Source organism: Odocoileus virginianus, chromosome 3 (genome assembly GCF_023699985.2).
Source record: "Odocoileus virginianus isolate 20LAN1187 ecotype Illinois chromosome 3, Ovbor_1.2, whole genome shotgun sequence".
NCBI classification, from domain to species: domain Eukaryota; kingdom Metazoa; phylum Chordata; class Mammalia; order Artiodactyla; family Cervidae; genus Odocoileus; species Odocoileus virginianus.
In genome coordinates this window covers 6263709-6276898 of record NC_069676.1, presented here as the reverse complement: position 1 = coordinate 6276898, position 13190 = coordinate 6263709, and the positions used below count along the sequence as shown (strand labels likewise).

Here is a 13190-nt window from a genome sequence, read left to right as displayed (position 1 = left end):
GAACATTTCATATAAATAGAATTGTACACTGTGTGACATGCATCTGGCTTCTTTCACTCAGCATAAAGTTTTGGGGCTCAGTCATGCACTTCATGTCTTTTTACAGCTGGGTAATATTCCACTGTATGAATGGATCACATCTTTTCTACGTTCACCCGTTGATGGATGTTTGTGTTGTCTCCACCTTTTGGATACTTTGCCTGTCTGCTTTGCAAGCCTGCCAAGTTTGTTCCTCTCCCAGCACACTTCCCCTGCTGGCTTCTCCTCTGCCAGCCTCTCCTGCATGTGGACTTGTGTGGCATCAGTCCCCTCACGGACCATAATGAGCCCCAGCAGGGCAAGAACAGAATCTCTTTTGTCTTCTTCACCAGCATCTAGCGTGGTGCCCACAGGTGGGGCTCACCAGTGTCTGTGGAATGAACAGATGAATGAATTGATAGAATGGAGGCATTGGGGCACGAACGTAAGGACCATGAAGGCACAGGAAGCTCAGAGTTGACAGGGCTTCCCCAGCCCTGACAACCGCAGCCCAATGTGTCCCAGGGCTGAGACTCGCTTGCGGCCACTACGACTCGAGAGCCACCCCACACGGGATCCACTGAATGTCACACCAGCTGAGGCCTCCAGCGAGGATCCCAGATCCTAGATTAAGGGGCTGACGTAAGGGGGTGGACAGGAGTCTTGGAGCCCCCCAGCCCTACTGTCTCCCTGCTGGTCCCCTTCTGGAATGTTCCTCTGAGGGCCATGTGTCTATTCACAGGTTCAAAGACTGGTCACCAAGCGGTGGGGGTGATTCTGTTGTGACAGCCTCAGGGGAGGACTTGGTCTGTGAAACAGGTCCCCCACGCAGTCAGAGTCATCAGGACGGGGCCCTTTGTGGTGGGGCCTCAGGGAGGTGGCCTGGAGATGACTGAAAAACCTCATGTTTCTAGAGACTGAGCTCCATGTAAATGAGGTCCCCGATGGTCAGACTTTCTGTGATAAAGGTCTGTTGGTCGATTCTGATCCCCTCCACAGCAGCATTGCTCCTCTCTTCAAGGCTGGGAGCCCATCCATCGGGCCGGGAAAGGCATAGAGGATCAGAGAGGTGAAGTGAGTTGCCCAAGGCAGCCCAGCTTCTGAGGTCTGGAGGCCAAGCTTGCCTCTCCCTCAGCCAGGAGCAAAGGCATCCGCTTAAATCGCAGTGAAGAGTCCCCGTGTTCCTCTTAATTGAACGTCGTGCTGCTTGCTGCAGGGTTGTCTCCCCTTAATCATCACGTGGCTCAGGAGGGCTGCCCACTTCACAGACGAAGGAACTGGGGCGGGGTGGGGGGGTGTCTGAGTGACTCGCGCAAAGCCACACCGTGAGTGAGCGAGTGAGAAACCCAGCTCCATGCGTCTCTTGTTTGAGCATGATTGACTCCAGGACCAGCACCCCCAACCCCCGTCCAACCCCTGGTGCGAGGGGCCAGCTGGGGGCTGGGTCAATCCAACGTGAGCCTTCAATTGGGGAGCGGGGTCGGGGGGAGGCAGCTGCCTCAACCAGCTGTACCAGGGCGATAGGTCCGCAGAGAGGCCCCAGCTCAGCCGCAGGGATCTGGGCCTTTTCTGTCTGAGAAGCCCGGAGGAAGTGGTTTTGCCGGGGGGGTGAGGTAGCCAGCACACATGTGGGGCTAGCTGATCCGTTAGGCCGGGTCCCTACCCCCACAGTGTATGTAGGATGCCCCTCAAAATGTCTTAGTTTTTTTTTAATCAGAAGGAAAAAATGGGTACAATAATAATGAATATATAAAATGAATCCGGCCTGGGCTGCATTGGTCTTGGTGTCAATGCAGTCATAAAGTAGAATGTTAAGTGGGTGCTTTGTTTGTTTGTTTGCTTACAGAGGAAATTGTAACGTAGCCCTGCTTACACAGTGAGGCCTTTGCCTGTTCAGGCTCAGTCCTGCTACCTCAGGCCCTTTGCTTGTGCTGTTCTCATCCCTGCCCGGGCCCAGAGCATTCTTCCCACACAACCCCCCAGTCAAGTTGACTCCAACCTGCCCCTCCCGCAGATCAGTTGGGCCTCCTCTGGAGGTTCTTGCAACACCAGTTCCCGCTTCCTAATAGGCTGTCCATTTAAAAATGATGACATGAATCATTTCTCACCCCTCTTCGTTGCTTGCCAGGTTATCAATGCTGGGAGGGCAGGGCCTATGCCTGTCTTGGGGTCACCCCTGTGTCCCCTGAGGATCTAGCACACAGTTCAGTTCAGTCGCTCAGTCCTGTCCGACTCTTTGCGACCCCATGAATCGCTGCACGCCAGGCCTCCCTGTCCATCACCAACTCCCGGAGTTTACTCAAACTCACGCCCATCAAGTCGGTGATGCCATCCAGCCATCTCATCCTCTGTCGTCCCCTTCTCCTCCTGCCCCCAATCCCTCCCAGCATCAGGGTCTTTTCCAATGAGTCAACTCTTCGCATGAGGTGGCCAAAGTATTGGAGTTTCAGCTTCAGCATCAGTCCTTCCAATGAACACCCAGGACCGATCTCCTTTAGGATGGACTGGTTGGATCTCCTTGCAGTCCAAGGGACTATCAAGAGTCTTCTCCAACACCACAGTTCAAAAGCATCACTTCTTCGGAGCTCAGCACACAGTAGGTGTACAGTATAGACCTGTCGAGGTCTGGGCTTCCCTGGTGGCACAGTGGCTAGGAATCTGCCTGCCAGTGCAGGGGACCCGGGTTCGATCCCTGGTCTGGGAAGATCCCACATGCTGAGAACCCGCCAGGCCTGAGAGCTACAACCACTGAGCTATGGAAGCCGGCGCACCCTGGAGCCCATGCTCTGCAACAAGAGAAGCCGAAATGAACAGCAGCCCCAGCTCATCACAATTAGAGAAAACCCACATGCAGCAAAGAAAACCGAGCCAAAACAATACATAAAAAGCAGACTGGGGCTGAGGGTGGGGGTGGGGGCCAGTTGGTGTCCTAGTCCCCGCCCAGGGCTCACCTACTTAAGGAAACAGGAACCACTTGGGGCAGAGTGCCCCGCCCTGCTGACGTGCAGACCCTAAAGCGAAACTCAAGGCTCCTGTAGTTGCCGAGGCACAGCCAGAGTGAGGGCCTCGGACCCTGCAGGGGTCTCCCAGGTACATGCCTATTTCTGTGCCCACCCCATGCTGAGTGAGACTGGGGCCCCAAGAGCCTCAGCCTCATCTGCACCCTTAAGAAGATAGCACATGGGAACCAGGCTGGACCAGGAGGAGAGCCAGGGCTGGCGGGGTCCAGAGAAGCAGGAAGAACCTTCCGGGGGCACTGGTAGGTGACTATTGGAAAATAGAGCTGGAATTTGGAAAAGAGCATCCCTGACAAGAGCACAGCCGGGGCAGAGACATGGAGAGGAGAGAGGGAGCTTGGTCAGTGTGGAGCAGAGCAAGGATGTAGGCGATGAGAAGGTGGGGGAGGCTCCAAGGCGGTGGTCAGGAGCTTCAAACTTAGTATGACTTCATTCATCACCCTGCACCCTCCCCTGTGCCACTCCATCAGTGCCAGGTGATGCTGGGGACCCAGAAAAATCCAAAAGAACTTAGCTCCGGACCCGATCCCCAAGAGCCCCTAATATGGGATAGACAGAACCAGACACATGTTCCATGAGGCAAGGCTAAGCCAGAGGCAGGAATGGTGGGAAAGATGGAAGACAGATGGATGCCAGGGCTTTGTCCTGGAGAAGAGGCAAGAAAGCTGACTGGAGGAGGGGTATTCTTGCTGGGTCTTGAAGGATAAGCAAGAGTTCTCCCAGGTAGCAAAAAGAACATGCCTGTAAATATTTCCTCATTCTAGGTCACTACTGGGTTCATGAATATTCATTATATGCATATAGTGCTGACCTCTGTGCTAACTGTACCTTCTCAGGCAATTACCATCATCAGCCCCAAATGGCAGATGGCAATTCAGGCACAGAGGGGTTAAGTGGCATGCTCAGGATCACCCAGCAGCCAAGTAGGAGAGCTGCGGGCTGAACCCAGGTTGTCTGACTCTGATTGGGCTCAGTTGGTTTATCACCCTGCCTTATTAAACATTTCTTAATAGATTTCTTTAATTTCACTCACTGCAGAGTTTCTTTGGGTTCTTCCCCAGAGGGTGTGCTTGGCATGTTTTCTGGCAAGAGAAAGTCAATATTGACTGGGTTGATAAACACACCCTCCTTGTAGAAACAGCTTGGTAACAAAGACCTTCTGAGATTGAAAATTCAGACCAGTGGGGAGGGGTGAGGGGGGAGGGTTGAGCTCCAGCATGGGCACAGAATTAAGGGTAAGAGTAAAGGGTCACGTGTGGACAATCCTTTGGCTGGTTTTTCACTGACTTAATACCATTTTGCAAATTACTGCTGTTTTCTTTCTCTGTTTTCCAGCTCTGGGTCACTGGCTCATGAAGTCCATTGGTACCTGAGCGTAAAACTGTTGAGAAAGTGTGTGAATTAATCATGCACTTGTCAAGTGATAGATGTGCCATCTCTAGCCACCACCCTTGGTGACAATAGTGGCAGAAGCAGCTGTTTGGGGCCACATCTCTGTAGTGTTTAATGAAACTATGGCAACATTTTATGACACCCACTGTGCACCTGCAATTTCATTCATTCATTTTTGATTTTGCCATCTCCACATCCCTCCTGGGAAAGTGATAGTTACTTAATTTAACCTCTACATAAATTCAGACTCGTCTGGTGGCTTGGATGGTAAAGAATATGCCTGCAATGCAGGAGACCTGGCTTTGATCCCTGGGTCAGGAAGATCCCCTGGAGGATGGATGGGCTACTTGCTGCAGTATTCTTGCCTGGAATACTGAATTCCATCCAATTGCTGAATTCCATCCAATTCCATTCAATTCCATAGACAGAGGAGCTGCTGTCCATGGAGTCACAAAGAGTCAGACACGACTGAGCGACACAAACTCAGTTCTTAAACTTAAATGGTGGTTGTTTAGTCGCTCAGTCGTGTCCAAGTCTTTGCAACCCCATGGACTGTAGCCCACCAGGCTCCTCTGTCCATGGGATTTTTCCAGGCAAGAATACTGGAGTGGGTTGCCATTTCCTTCTCCAGGCGATCTTCCCTATCCAGGGATTGAACCCGGGTCTCCTGCACTGCAGGTGGACTCTTTACCAACTGAGCCACCAGGGAAGCCCTACACTTAAATACATATATGGATAAAAGGGGCTTGCTAATCCTTGTAGTGATGGTACACGTAATAAGAACAAAAGGAAAAGGAAAAACCCTTGGGAGGAGGTTTTTGGGGGGTGAGTCAGTGAATGAATGTGCTTTAAGTGCCAACACATAGTAGGTGCTCAAGAAACACAAGTTGATTTCAATCCTGTTGCTCTGTCCAACCTGGAGGACTTCTCAAAGGAGGAGGCACCGTGAACCTCATGAATGGACCACACTTGACTCTCTTTCCTCCTTCCCATCGCCAGGTCCCCCCTCACCCCTGGAAGCCATGACTGAGGCCAGAAGGCTGCCCCCACCACTGCCTCCACGACTGGACTGGTTCGTGCAGACGCAGGTGGACCAGCTGACCCATGAAGGGGTCCCTGAATGGTTCCATGGTGCCATCTCGAGAGAGTAAGGACACGGCCACACCTTCCACCCTGCCCTTCACCCTCTTTCCTGGCCTACCCCCACCCTAGGCAGGTTTTTACTTTAAGATCCTGGGCTCAGCTGCACTAAGTGAGTTAAGAGGGTTAAATTCTGCCTCCTCCATGGACTCACTATGCAACATTGGGCAACTCACTGGGCCTCAGCTCTCTCTATATACGTGGCCGCCAGAGCAGTCCCGCCAGGAACTGACAGGCCCCTTCCCCTCACCTCGCTCAGGCGGGGACGCAACCTCACTGAGTCAGTGAAGGTGAAATGCAGCTTCAGAATCTTTCTTAACACGGTGCCCCCCAAACAGCTGCTCTCGGTCCATCAGGGTTTAGCCAGAATGCACTTTCTACATTCGACTGAGCTCCTAGGACACAAACAAATCCACCTAGTCACCCCCAGGGACTAGCTCTAAACAAACAGCAAAAAGAACATTTATTGCCGCATTCTAAATGCAGGAAGTTGAGGAAACCTTATGAAAGTCACAGAAAGGAGGAATTAGGCATGGTTTCTAAGTTCTGGAGTACACAGCAGAAGTATAATGTAAGCCATACGCTGTAATGTTATGTCATTTTAGTAGCTTTATTAAAAGAGGTGAAAAGAAAGAGGTGGAAGTAACTTTAATCATATTTTTTTATTTAAACCAGTATATTCAACATGTAATTAGCCCAAAGTCCTTAAAATCTGGCACATATTATATGCTTTTAGTATATCTCAATTCCTACCAGCCATATTTCAAGTGCTCAGCGGCCACACGTGGCCAGTGGCCTCTGTAGTAGATGTTAGTTGCTTTGTGACCCCATGGACTGTAGCCCACCAGGCTCCTCTGTCTGTGGAATTCTCCAGGCAAGAATACTAGAGTGGGTTTCCATTTCCTTCTCCACTGTATTAGATAGCTCAGGTCCAAAATCCCCCTTTTGTCTCCTAGAAGGCTACCTCTCACTAGGTGTGAACCCAGGATAATAGTAATAATAATAGTGAGCATCTTGTGTGTTCCTACCAGCTGGCAGGTCCCATACTCACACCATGTGTTTCTCATCTGTCTTCCCACGGGCCCTGGGAGTTAGGGTTTACTTTCCCCTTAAGGAAGCTGAAGGTCAGAAAGGAACTGACCCTCCCCAGGGGTCACACAGCTAATGAAAAACAAAGCTGGATTTAAAATCAAATGCATCTGGGGACTTCCCTGGTGGTCCCACAGCTAAGACTCTGTGCTCCCAATGCAGGAGGCCCAGGTTCAATCTCTGGTCAGGGAACTAGATTCCACAAGCCTCAACTAAAGGGTTCACAGGTCACAATAAAGATGGAAGATCCCATGTGCTGCAACTGAAACCAACACAGCCAAATAAATAAACAAAAATATTAAAAAAAAATTTTAATCCAAAACATTTGAGAATAGCTCCTGCTTTATTACCTGTGACACCTTGATCTACCCGAAGCTGTCTTCGATTTGCCTTCCAGTTGTTGGGAAGGCAAGCCTGGGCTGTGAGAGATGGTCAAGGTCATCAGAAACTTCCTAGCACCTCTGGGAGAACATCCTTGTCTCTGAATATCCCAAGGTCTGAAACAACCAAGAAAAGAAGTGATTTTAGCTGTTTGTTCACTTAGAAAATGGAAAGCCATATGTAAAATAGATGACCACTGCAAGTTTGATGCATGAAGCAGGATAGCCAAAGCCGGTGCTCTGTGACAACCTAGAGGGATGGGGTGGGGAGGGAGGTAGGAGCAGCATTCAGGATGGGGACACATGTATCTCTATGGCCAATTCATGTTGATGTATGGCAAAAACATCACGATATTATGAAGCAATTATACCCCAGTGGACAGAGAATCCAATGGACAGACAAGTCTGGTGGGCTACAGTCCATGGGGTCACAAAGAGTCAGACCCAACTGAGCAACTAAACCACCACAATTACCCTCCAGTTAAAATAAATAAATAAAATTTTTAAAAAAAGGAAAGAAAAAGCACAGATCACTGTGGCTCAGGGGGTGCCACTACTGGATGACTAGTGTACCAGATGTCTGGCCAGTATGTTTATCCATCTTTTTCCTGTATTTGCCCTCCAGGGATGCTGAGAACTTGCTGGAGTCACAGCCCCTGGGATCCTTCCTCATCAGGGTCAGTCACAGTCACGTGGGCTACACACTGTCTTACAAGTAAGGCCTGGGTTAGGGGCAGGGGCAGGGGGACTCTGGGGCCTACTTGGAGGGGCATGGGTGCTTCATACCACAGCTTCTCAGGGAGCAACCATTGTGAGGGTCTGGTAGAATCTAACTGAAGAGTGGGTGGCTGCAGGTATGGCTGTAACCAGCAGACTTGGGCTTGATGGTAACAGAGACAGTGATAACAGGGATTGCGTGAGACCCGAGAGTAGCTATTGCCTTTCCTCTGACTCCCTCTCCCCAACCATTTAAATGACAACTACCTGGACTTCCCTGGTGGCTCAGTGGTAAAGAACCCGCCTGCCAATGCAAGAGATGCAAGAGACACAGGTTCAATCCCTGGTCCGGGAAGATCCCACATGCCATGGAGCAGCTAAGCCCATGCCCCACAGCTATGCTCTAGAGCCCAGGAGCCTCAACTCCTGAGCACCATAACTACTGAAGCCCAAGCTCTAGAGCCCGTGCTGTGCAATGAAAGAAGCCACTGCAATGAGAAGCGCGGGAACCAAAAGTAGAGAGTAGCCCCCGCTCTCCGAAACTAGATAAGTGCCTGCACAGTATAGAAGACCCAGCACAGCCAAAAACAAAATAATTAAATAAGGTAACTTAAAAATATATAAATAAATGGCAACTCCTCGACTTCCTTGGGGTCATGTTACAGAAAACCAGGGCAGCTCAGCTCCCTAAGTTTTCAATGCCTGATCCAGCATCTCAGTTAGAGGAGTTAGTAGCACAAACTACTTTTCGAAAGGATTCCAGGCCAAAGGAATTTTTTTTTTCCAAAGGAATTTTTTAAATGGTCCTATTACAGAGTTAACCACAGAGGGAAAAGCTTACGCCTTCAGTTACTTAGGCAGCCCAAGGCTGCCACTTAACATGTTGTATGATCTTGGACAAGTCACTCACACTTTCTGTGCCTCCTTCAAAGTCCTCACCTCTAACATAAAAATGCTAAAGTTAATTCAGAGTCTTGATGTGAGGACTAAACGAGACATAACAAGCACATGCTTGCATTCATGCCAAGTCACTTTAATTGTGTCCTACTCTTTGCAACCCTATGGACCGTAGCCTGGCAGGCTCCTCTGTCCATGGAATTTATCAGACAAGAAAACTGGAGCGGGTTTCCATGCCCTCCTCTAGGAGATCTTCCTGACCCAGGGATTGAACCCACATCTCTTATGTCTCCTGCATTGGCAGGCGGGTTATTTACCACTAGCACCACCTGGGAAGCCCAGTAAGCACACAGTGGCCAATCAATAAATGCATTCATTCATTAATAATGAAACATTTATTGAGTACCTGTACCAATTTTCATTGTCATTTCTGTTGATCAATTACCCTTGCCAGGCATGGAGCTAAGCTTTTACCTGCAGTGGATTTTTCCATCTTCACAAGAAGGCCTGAGTAGCCTCCTGTTATAAAGGGGGAAACTGAGGCACAGTACAGTCACCTGCCAGGTGTCACGTGGCTAATGAGTGGAGGAGCTTACAAGGGAATCTAGGCAGCAGGCTGTAGTCATGATGCTGCCAGCTCAAGAGCTGGGGGTGGAGTGGGGAGGAGGGGTTGGGTTGGGAACCATATGATGGAGAATGGGATAGCCTAGCCCCAACTGTGTCTCCACAGAGCTCAGAACTGCTGCCACCACTTCATGGTGAAACTGTTGGATGATGGGAGCTTCATGATCCCTGGGGAAGAGAGGGCCCATGATTCTCTAGATGCTTTGGTCACCTTCTATCAGCAGCAGCCACTGCGGCCACATGGGGACTTGCTGATGCAATCCTGCCCACAGGTGAGGATTGGGACGCCCAAGGGCCAAGCCCTCCAAACCCTTTTGGTCCTGCATGCCCCCTCTGCCTCTGGAGATCCCATCATTCTTGCAGTCCCCGTTCCCCTGGGGCCCCGCCACTCCTGGTCCTTGTTCCCTGGGTCCCCAGGCTGGTTTTTTTTTTTACAGGGATTCATGTACCAGGTATAACCTTGGCTGACCTAGCAGAATAGCATATTTCCTTATAAGCCTCAGTGGGTGGGGCCTAGCCCTGAGAAGCTGCTGTGGGAGGGACATATCTCCTTATAAGGATTGATGGGTGTGGCCTAGGCCCCCAGAAGTCATTGTGGGAGGCGGTGTGTCTCCTTATAAGGACTGATGGGCGTGGCCTAGGCCCTCAGAAACTGCTGTGGGAGGGACATAATTCCTTATAAGGATTGATAAGTGTGGCCTAGGCCCTCAGAAACTGGCTGTGAGTTTGGCATAGGCCTTATAAGGCCCAGAGGGCAGAGCCTAGCCCTCAGTAGTTGCTGTGGGAAGTTTTGTGGGTGGGACAGGACCCCAGCCCCATCCCTGTCCCCTTCCTTGGGACTGAGCTGTAGGTCCCCTCTGCCCTGCAGAAGGATCCAGAAAATGTGGATTATGAAGATCTCTTCCTTTACTCCAACGCATTGGCTGAAGAAGCCACCAGCTCTGCCCTTGGCTTCAACGAACATCAAATTCCCTCCTCTTATCCCATGGCCCCGCTCAAGGAGGTATGTGACAGAAAGGTGGCATCTCCAATCTGGAAAGTGGGAGGTGGGGTGGCAGGATGCAGGGGCAGAGGTGACCCACAGCTGCCAGAGGAGAGTCTCTAGAATGAAGATTAGATCCTGTTGTTGTTCAAGTCCCTAAGTTGTGTCTGAGGGTGGAGCTTGCCAATGACTTGGAGGCGGAGGGTAAGTGGGGAAGAAGGTAATTGTCATGGTTTGAATCCCCATGCCTGCGTGCATGCTCAGTCACTTCAGTCATGTCTGACTCTTTGTGACCTTATGGACTATAGCCCTCCAGGTTCCTCAGTCCATGGGATTCTCCAGGCAAGAACACTGGAGTGGGTAGTCATTTCCTTCTCCTCCTTCTGCGTGGCCCATGAGCTAAGCACAGCCCTTGTGTTTTTGAATATTTGAAAGAAATCAAAAGACAAATAGTATTTCATGACCTGTGAAAATCAGGTGAAACCCACATTTCTGTGTCCGTGAAGTATTATGGGAACACGGACAGGCTAGCTCACTGACCATAATCTCTGGCTGCTTACACAACAACAGCAGAGCTGAGTAATGAGGCACAGACTATTGGACTTGCAAAGCTGAACACACTGGCTCTCTGAACCATTATGGAAAAAGTCTGCTGCACGCTGGGGGAGATAGTGAAGCCCTTTACTGAGACAGGGAGGATGGGGCATGGGATCAGGTTTGGGAGGTTCTCTTGGGATCTTTCTCCATCCCAGGGTGTCTGGGTGGGACCTGGGTCCCCATTTCTGGGGGAGATTCAGCGCTCTGGTGGGTGGGGTGGCCCCAGGTCTCACCTGTTCTCCGTTTCAGGCCTCTGCAAAGCCAGGCCTGCTCCATCAGTCAAAGGAAAGGAAGCTGTCAGCAAGGCTGGCAGGTGCATCCATGGAGGGTCCTCTTCGGGAGGCTCATCAGAAACTCTGGAGGAACCTCAAGATGCTCCCCAAGACAGGCAAGAAGGTCCAGCAGCAGCTGAAATCCCACCTGGTGGCTTTGAGCTCATCGTCAGTGACCAACGGCTCGGAAACCGGGACAGGTGACACAGCCTGGGAAAATCACGTCGGCAAGGACCGCTTTGTGGCCACGTCCCCCGCGAGCCCCCAACAGCCTGGAGCTCCCAGAGACAGACAGGGCCCCTCCAGGAAAACCTCAAGGTCCGTCAGCTGGAGCGAGGCAACCTCGAAGGTCAGGGACTGGCACCAGACAGTAGTAAGGGTCCTGTCCTTACAGGCGTCCAAGCCAGACCCAGTGGACTTGAGAGAGCCACAGGACTCTCTCCCCGAGGAGTACCGCCCCCCGCCACCCTTCGCCCCTGGGTACTGCTAGTTTCACCCTGGCTCTGGGACCCTCACTGCTGGGGGCTGTTCATGCCTAGGCATCTTGCTTTCTGCCACAACCCACTATCCCTCAGGGACCTGAGAGATGTAATTAAAACATTGCTTGGGTCTGGTCCTATGATTGCCAGTGGGGTAACCTGGTCATTTTAATAATAATAATAAGGGTTTCCCTGGTGGTCCAGTGGTTAAGACTCCATACTTCCACTGCAGGGGACACAAGTTCAATCTCTGGTTGGGGCACTAAGATCCAACCTGCCATGTGGCAGGGCCAAAAGATAATAGTAATAATAACAATCAGTTATAGCAATGGGGTTAGGACACCTACTGTGTGCCAGGCCTCACACTAGACCCTCCACATTCATTATTTCTTTGATGCCTCTCAGCAGACCCAGGGACTTTACTGGTGTCTCAAATGGTAAAGAATCTTCCTGCAATGCAGGAGACCTAGGTTCATTCTCTGGATCAGGAAGATCCCTTGGAGAAGGGAATGGCAGCCCACTCCAGTATTCTTGCCTGGAGAATCCCATGGACAGAAGAGCCTGAAAGGGACTAACACTTTCACGTTTTTTTCACCTTCTGTGTAGGTCCACCAGGTAGGCTCATTCTGCATATTTTAAAGAAGAGGCAGGGGAATTCCCTGGCAGTTCTGTGGTTAGGGTTCTGCTCTCTCACTGCCAAGGGCCCAGGTTTGATCCCTGGTCAGGGAATTAAGATTCCACAAGCCTCGAGGTGCAACCAAAAAAAAAATTAAATTAAATTTAGAAAATAAAGAAGAGACAGGTTCAGAGAGGAGAAGAGGTATGGCCAAAGTCACACACATGGCTGGGGTGTCAGCACCAGGACTTGAAGCCGGGGCAGTTTGAACTCTTTCTCCGCATCCCCTGCACCTGGGCACAGCTGTTCATGCCTTCCCCCTGGGTTTTTGGAGGAGATGAGACTCAAGGAAAGCTCAGCACAGTAGCATTCCTGACATCAGTGGCGGCTATAGGAGAAGCATAGGAGGCCCTTTGCTTTAAGAAGGGAGAGGCAGCCCAGGGCTGTGGTTGAGAGTGGGCTCAGGAGGAAATCTTGGGTTGTGGGGCTGTGTGACCTTTGGTGAGTTGCTCTCTGGGCCTGTTTCCTCATCCAGAAAATAAGAAGAGCAGTCCCCTTTCTCGGGATGAACCAGCAGAATGTGAATAAAACCTAGGGCTTTAAGTTGGTGCTTAATAAATGGGGATTATGGTGGGAGGGGGCACCCTGGAAATGATGCACTCTGGAGGTGTCTGGGAAGGTCCCTGGAGTCTGGTTTCAGTCACAAGAATGATTACTCCTTGGATGGATCAGGGCCATGGAATGGGCCCCCAGGATGACTCTAGGTGGAGTAGAGTGCTGTGCTGTGCTTAGTCGCTCAGTCGTGTCCAACTCTTTGTGACCCCATGGACTGTAGCCCACCAGTCTCCTCTGTCCATGGGGATTCTCCAGGTGAGAATGCTAGTGGGTTGCTATGCCCTCCCCCAGGGGATCATCCCACCCCAGGGATTGAACCTAAGCCTCCCACATGGCAGGCAAATTCTTTATTGTC

The 13190-nt window shown here is 50.9% G+C and overlaps 1 protein-coding gene across 2 annotated transcripts; it reads left to right on the top strand.

Moving 5' to 3' along the window:
* Positions 1-3003: 3003 nt before the first annotated feature.
* Positions 3004-11753, top strand: HSH2D (hematopoietic SH2 domain containing). Of its 2 annotated transcripts, XM_020906368.2 has the most exons (6): positions 3004-3277; positions 5427-5574; positions 7662-7751; positions 9381-9546; positions 10143-10277; positions 11103-11753. In XM_020906368.2, exons 1-6 carry the CDS (start codon positions 3199-3201, stop codon positions 11613-11615), a joined length of 1131 nt encoding a protein of 376 aa, XP_020762027.2. In that variant the 5' UTR covers positions 3004-3198; the 3' UTR covers positions 11616-11753. The 2 variants fall into 2 exon arrangements, with proteins under 2 accessions (XP_020762027.2, XP_070318574.1); XM_070462473.1 differs by lacking the exon at positions 3004-3277 and having other exon boundaries at positions 5441-5574; positions 7662-7713.
* The last annotated feature ends 1437 nt before the right edge of the window (positions 11754-13190 follow it).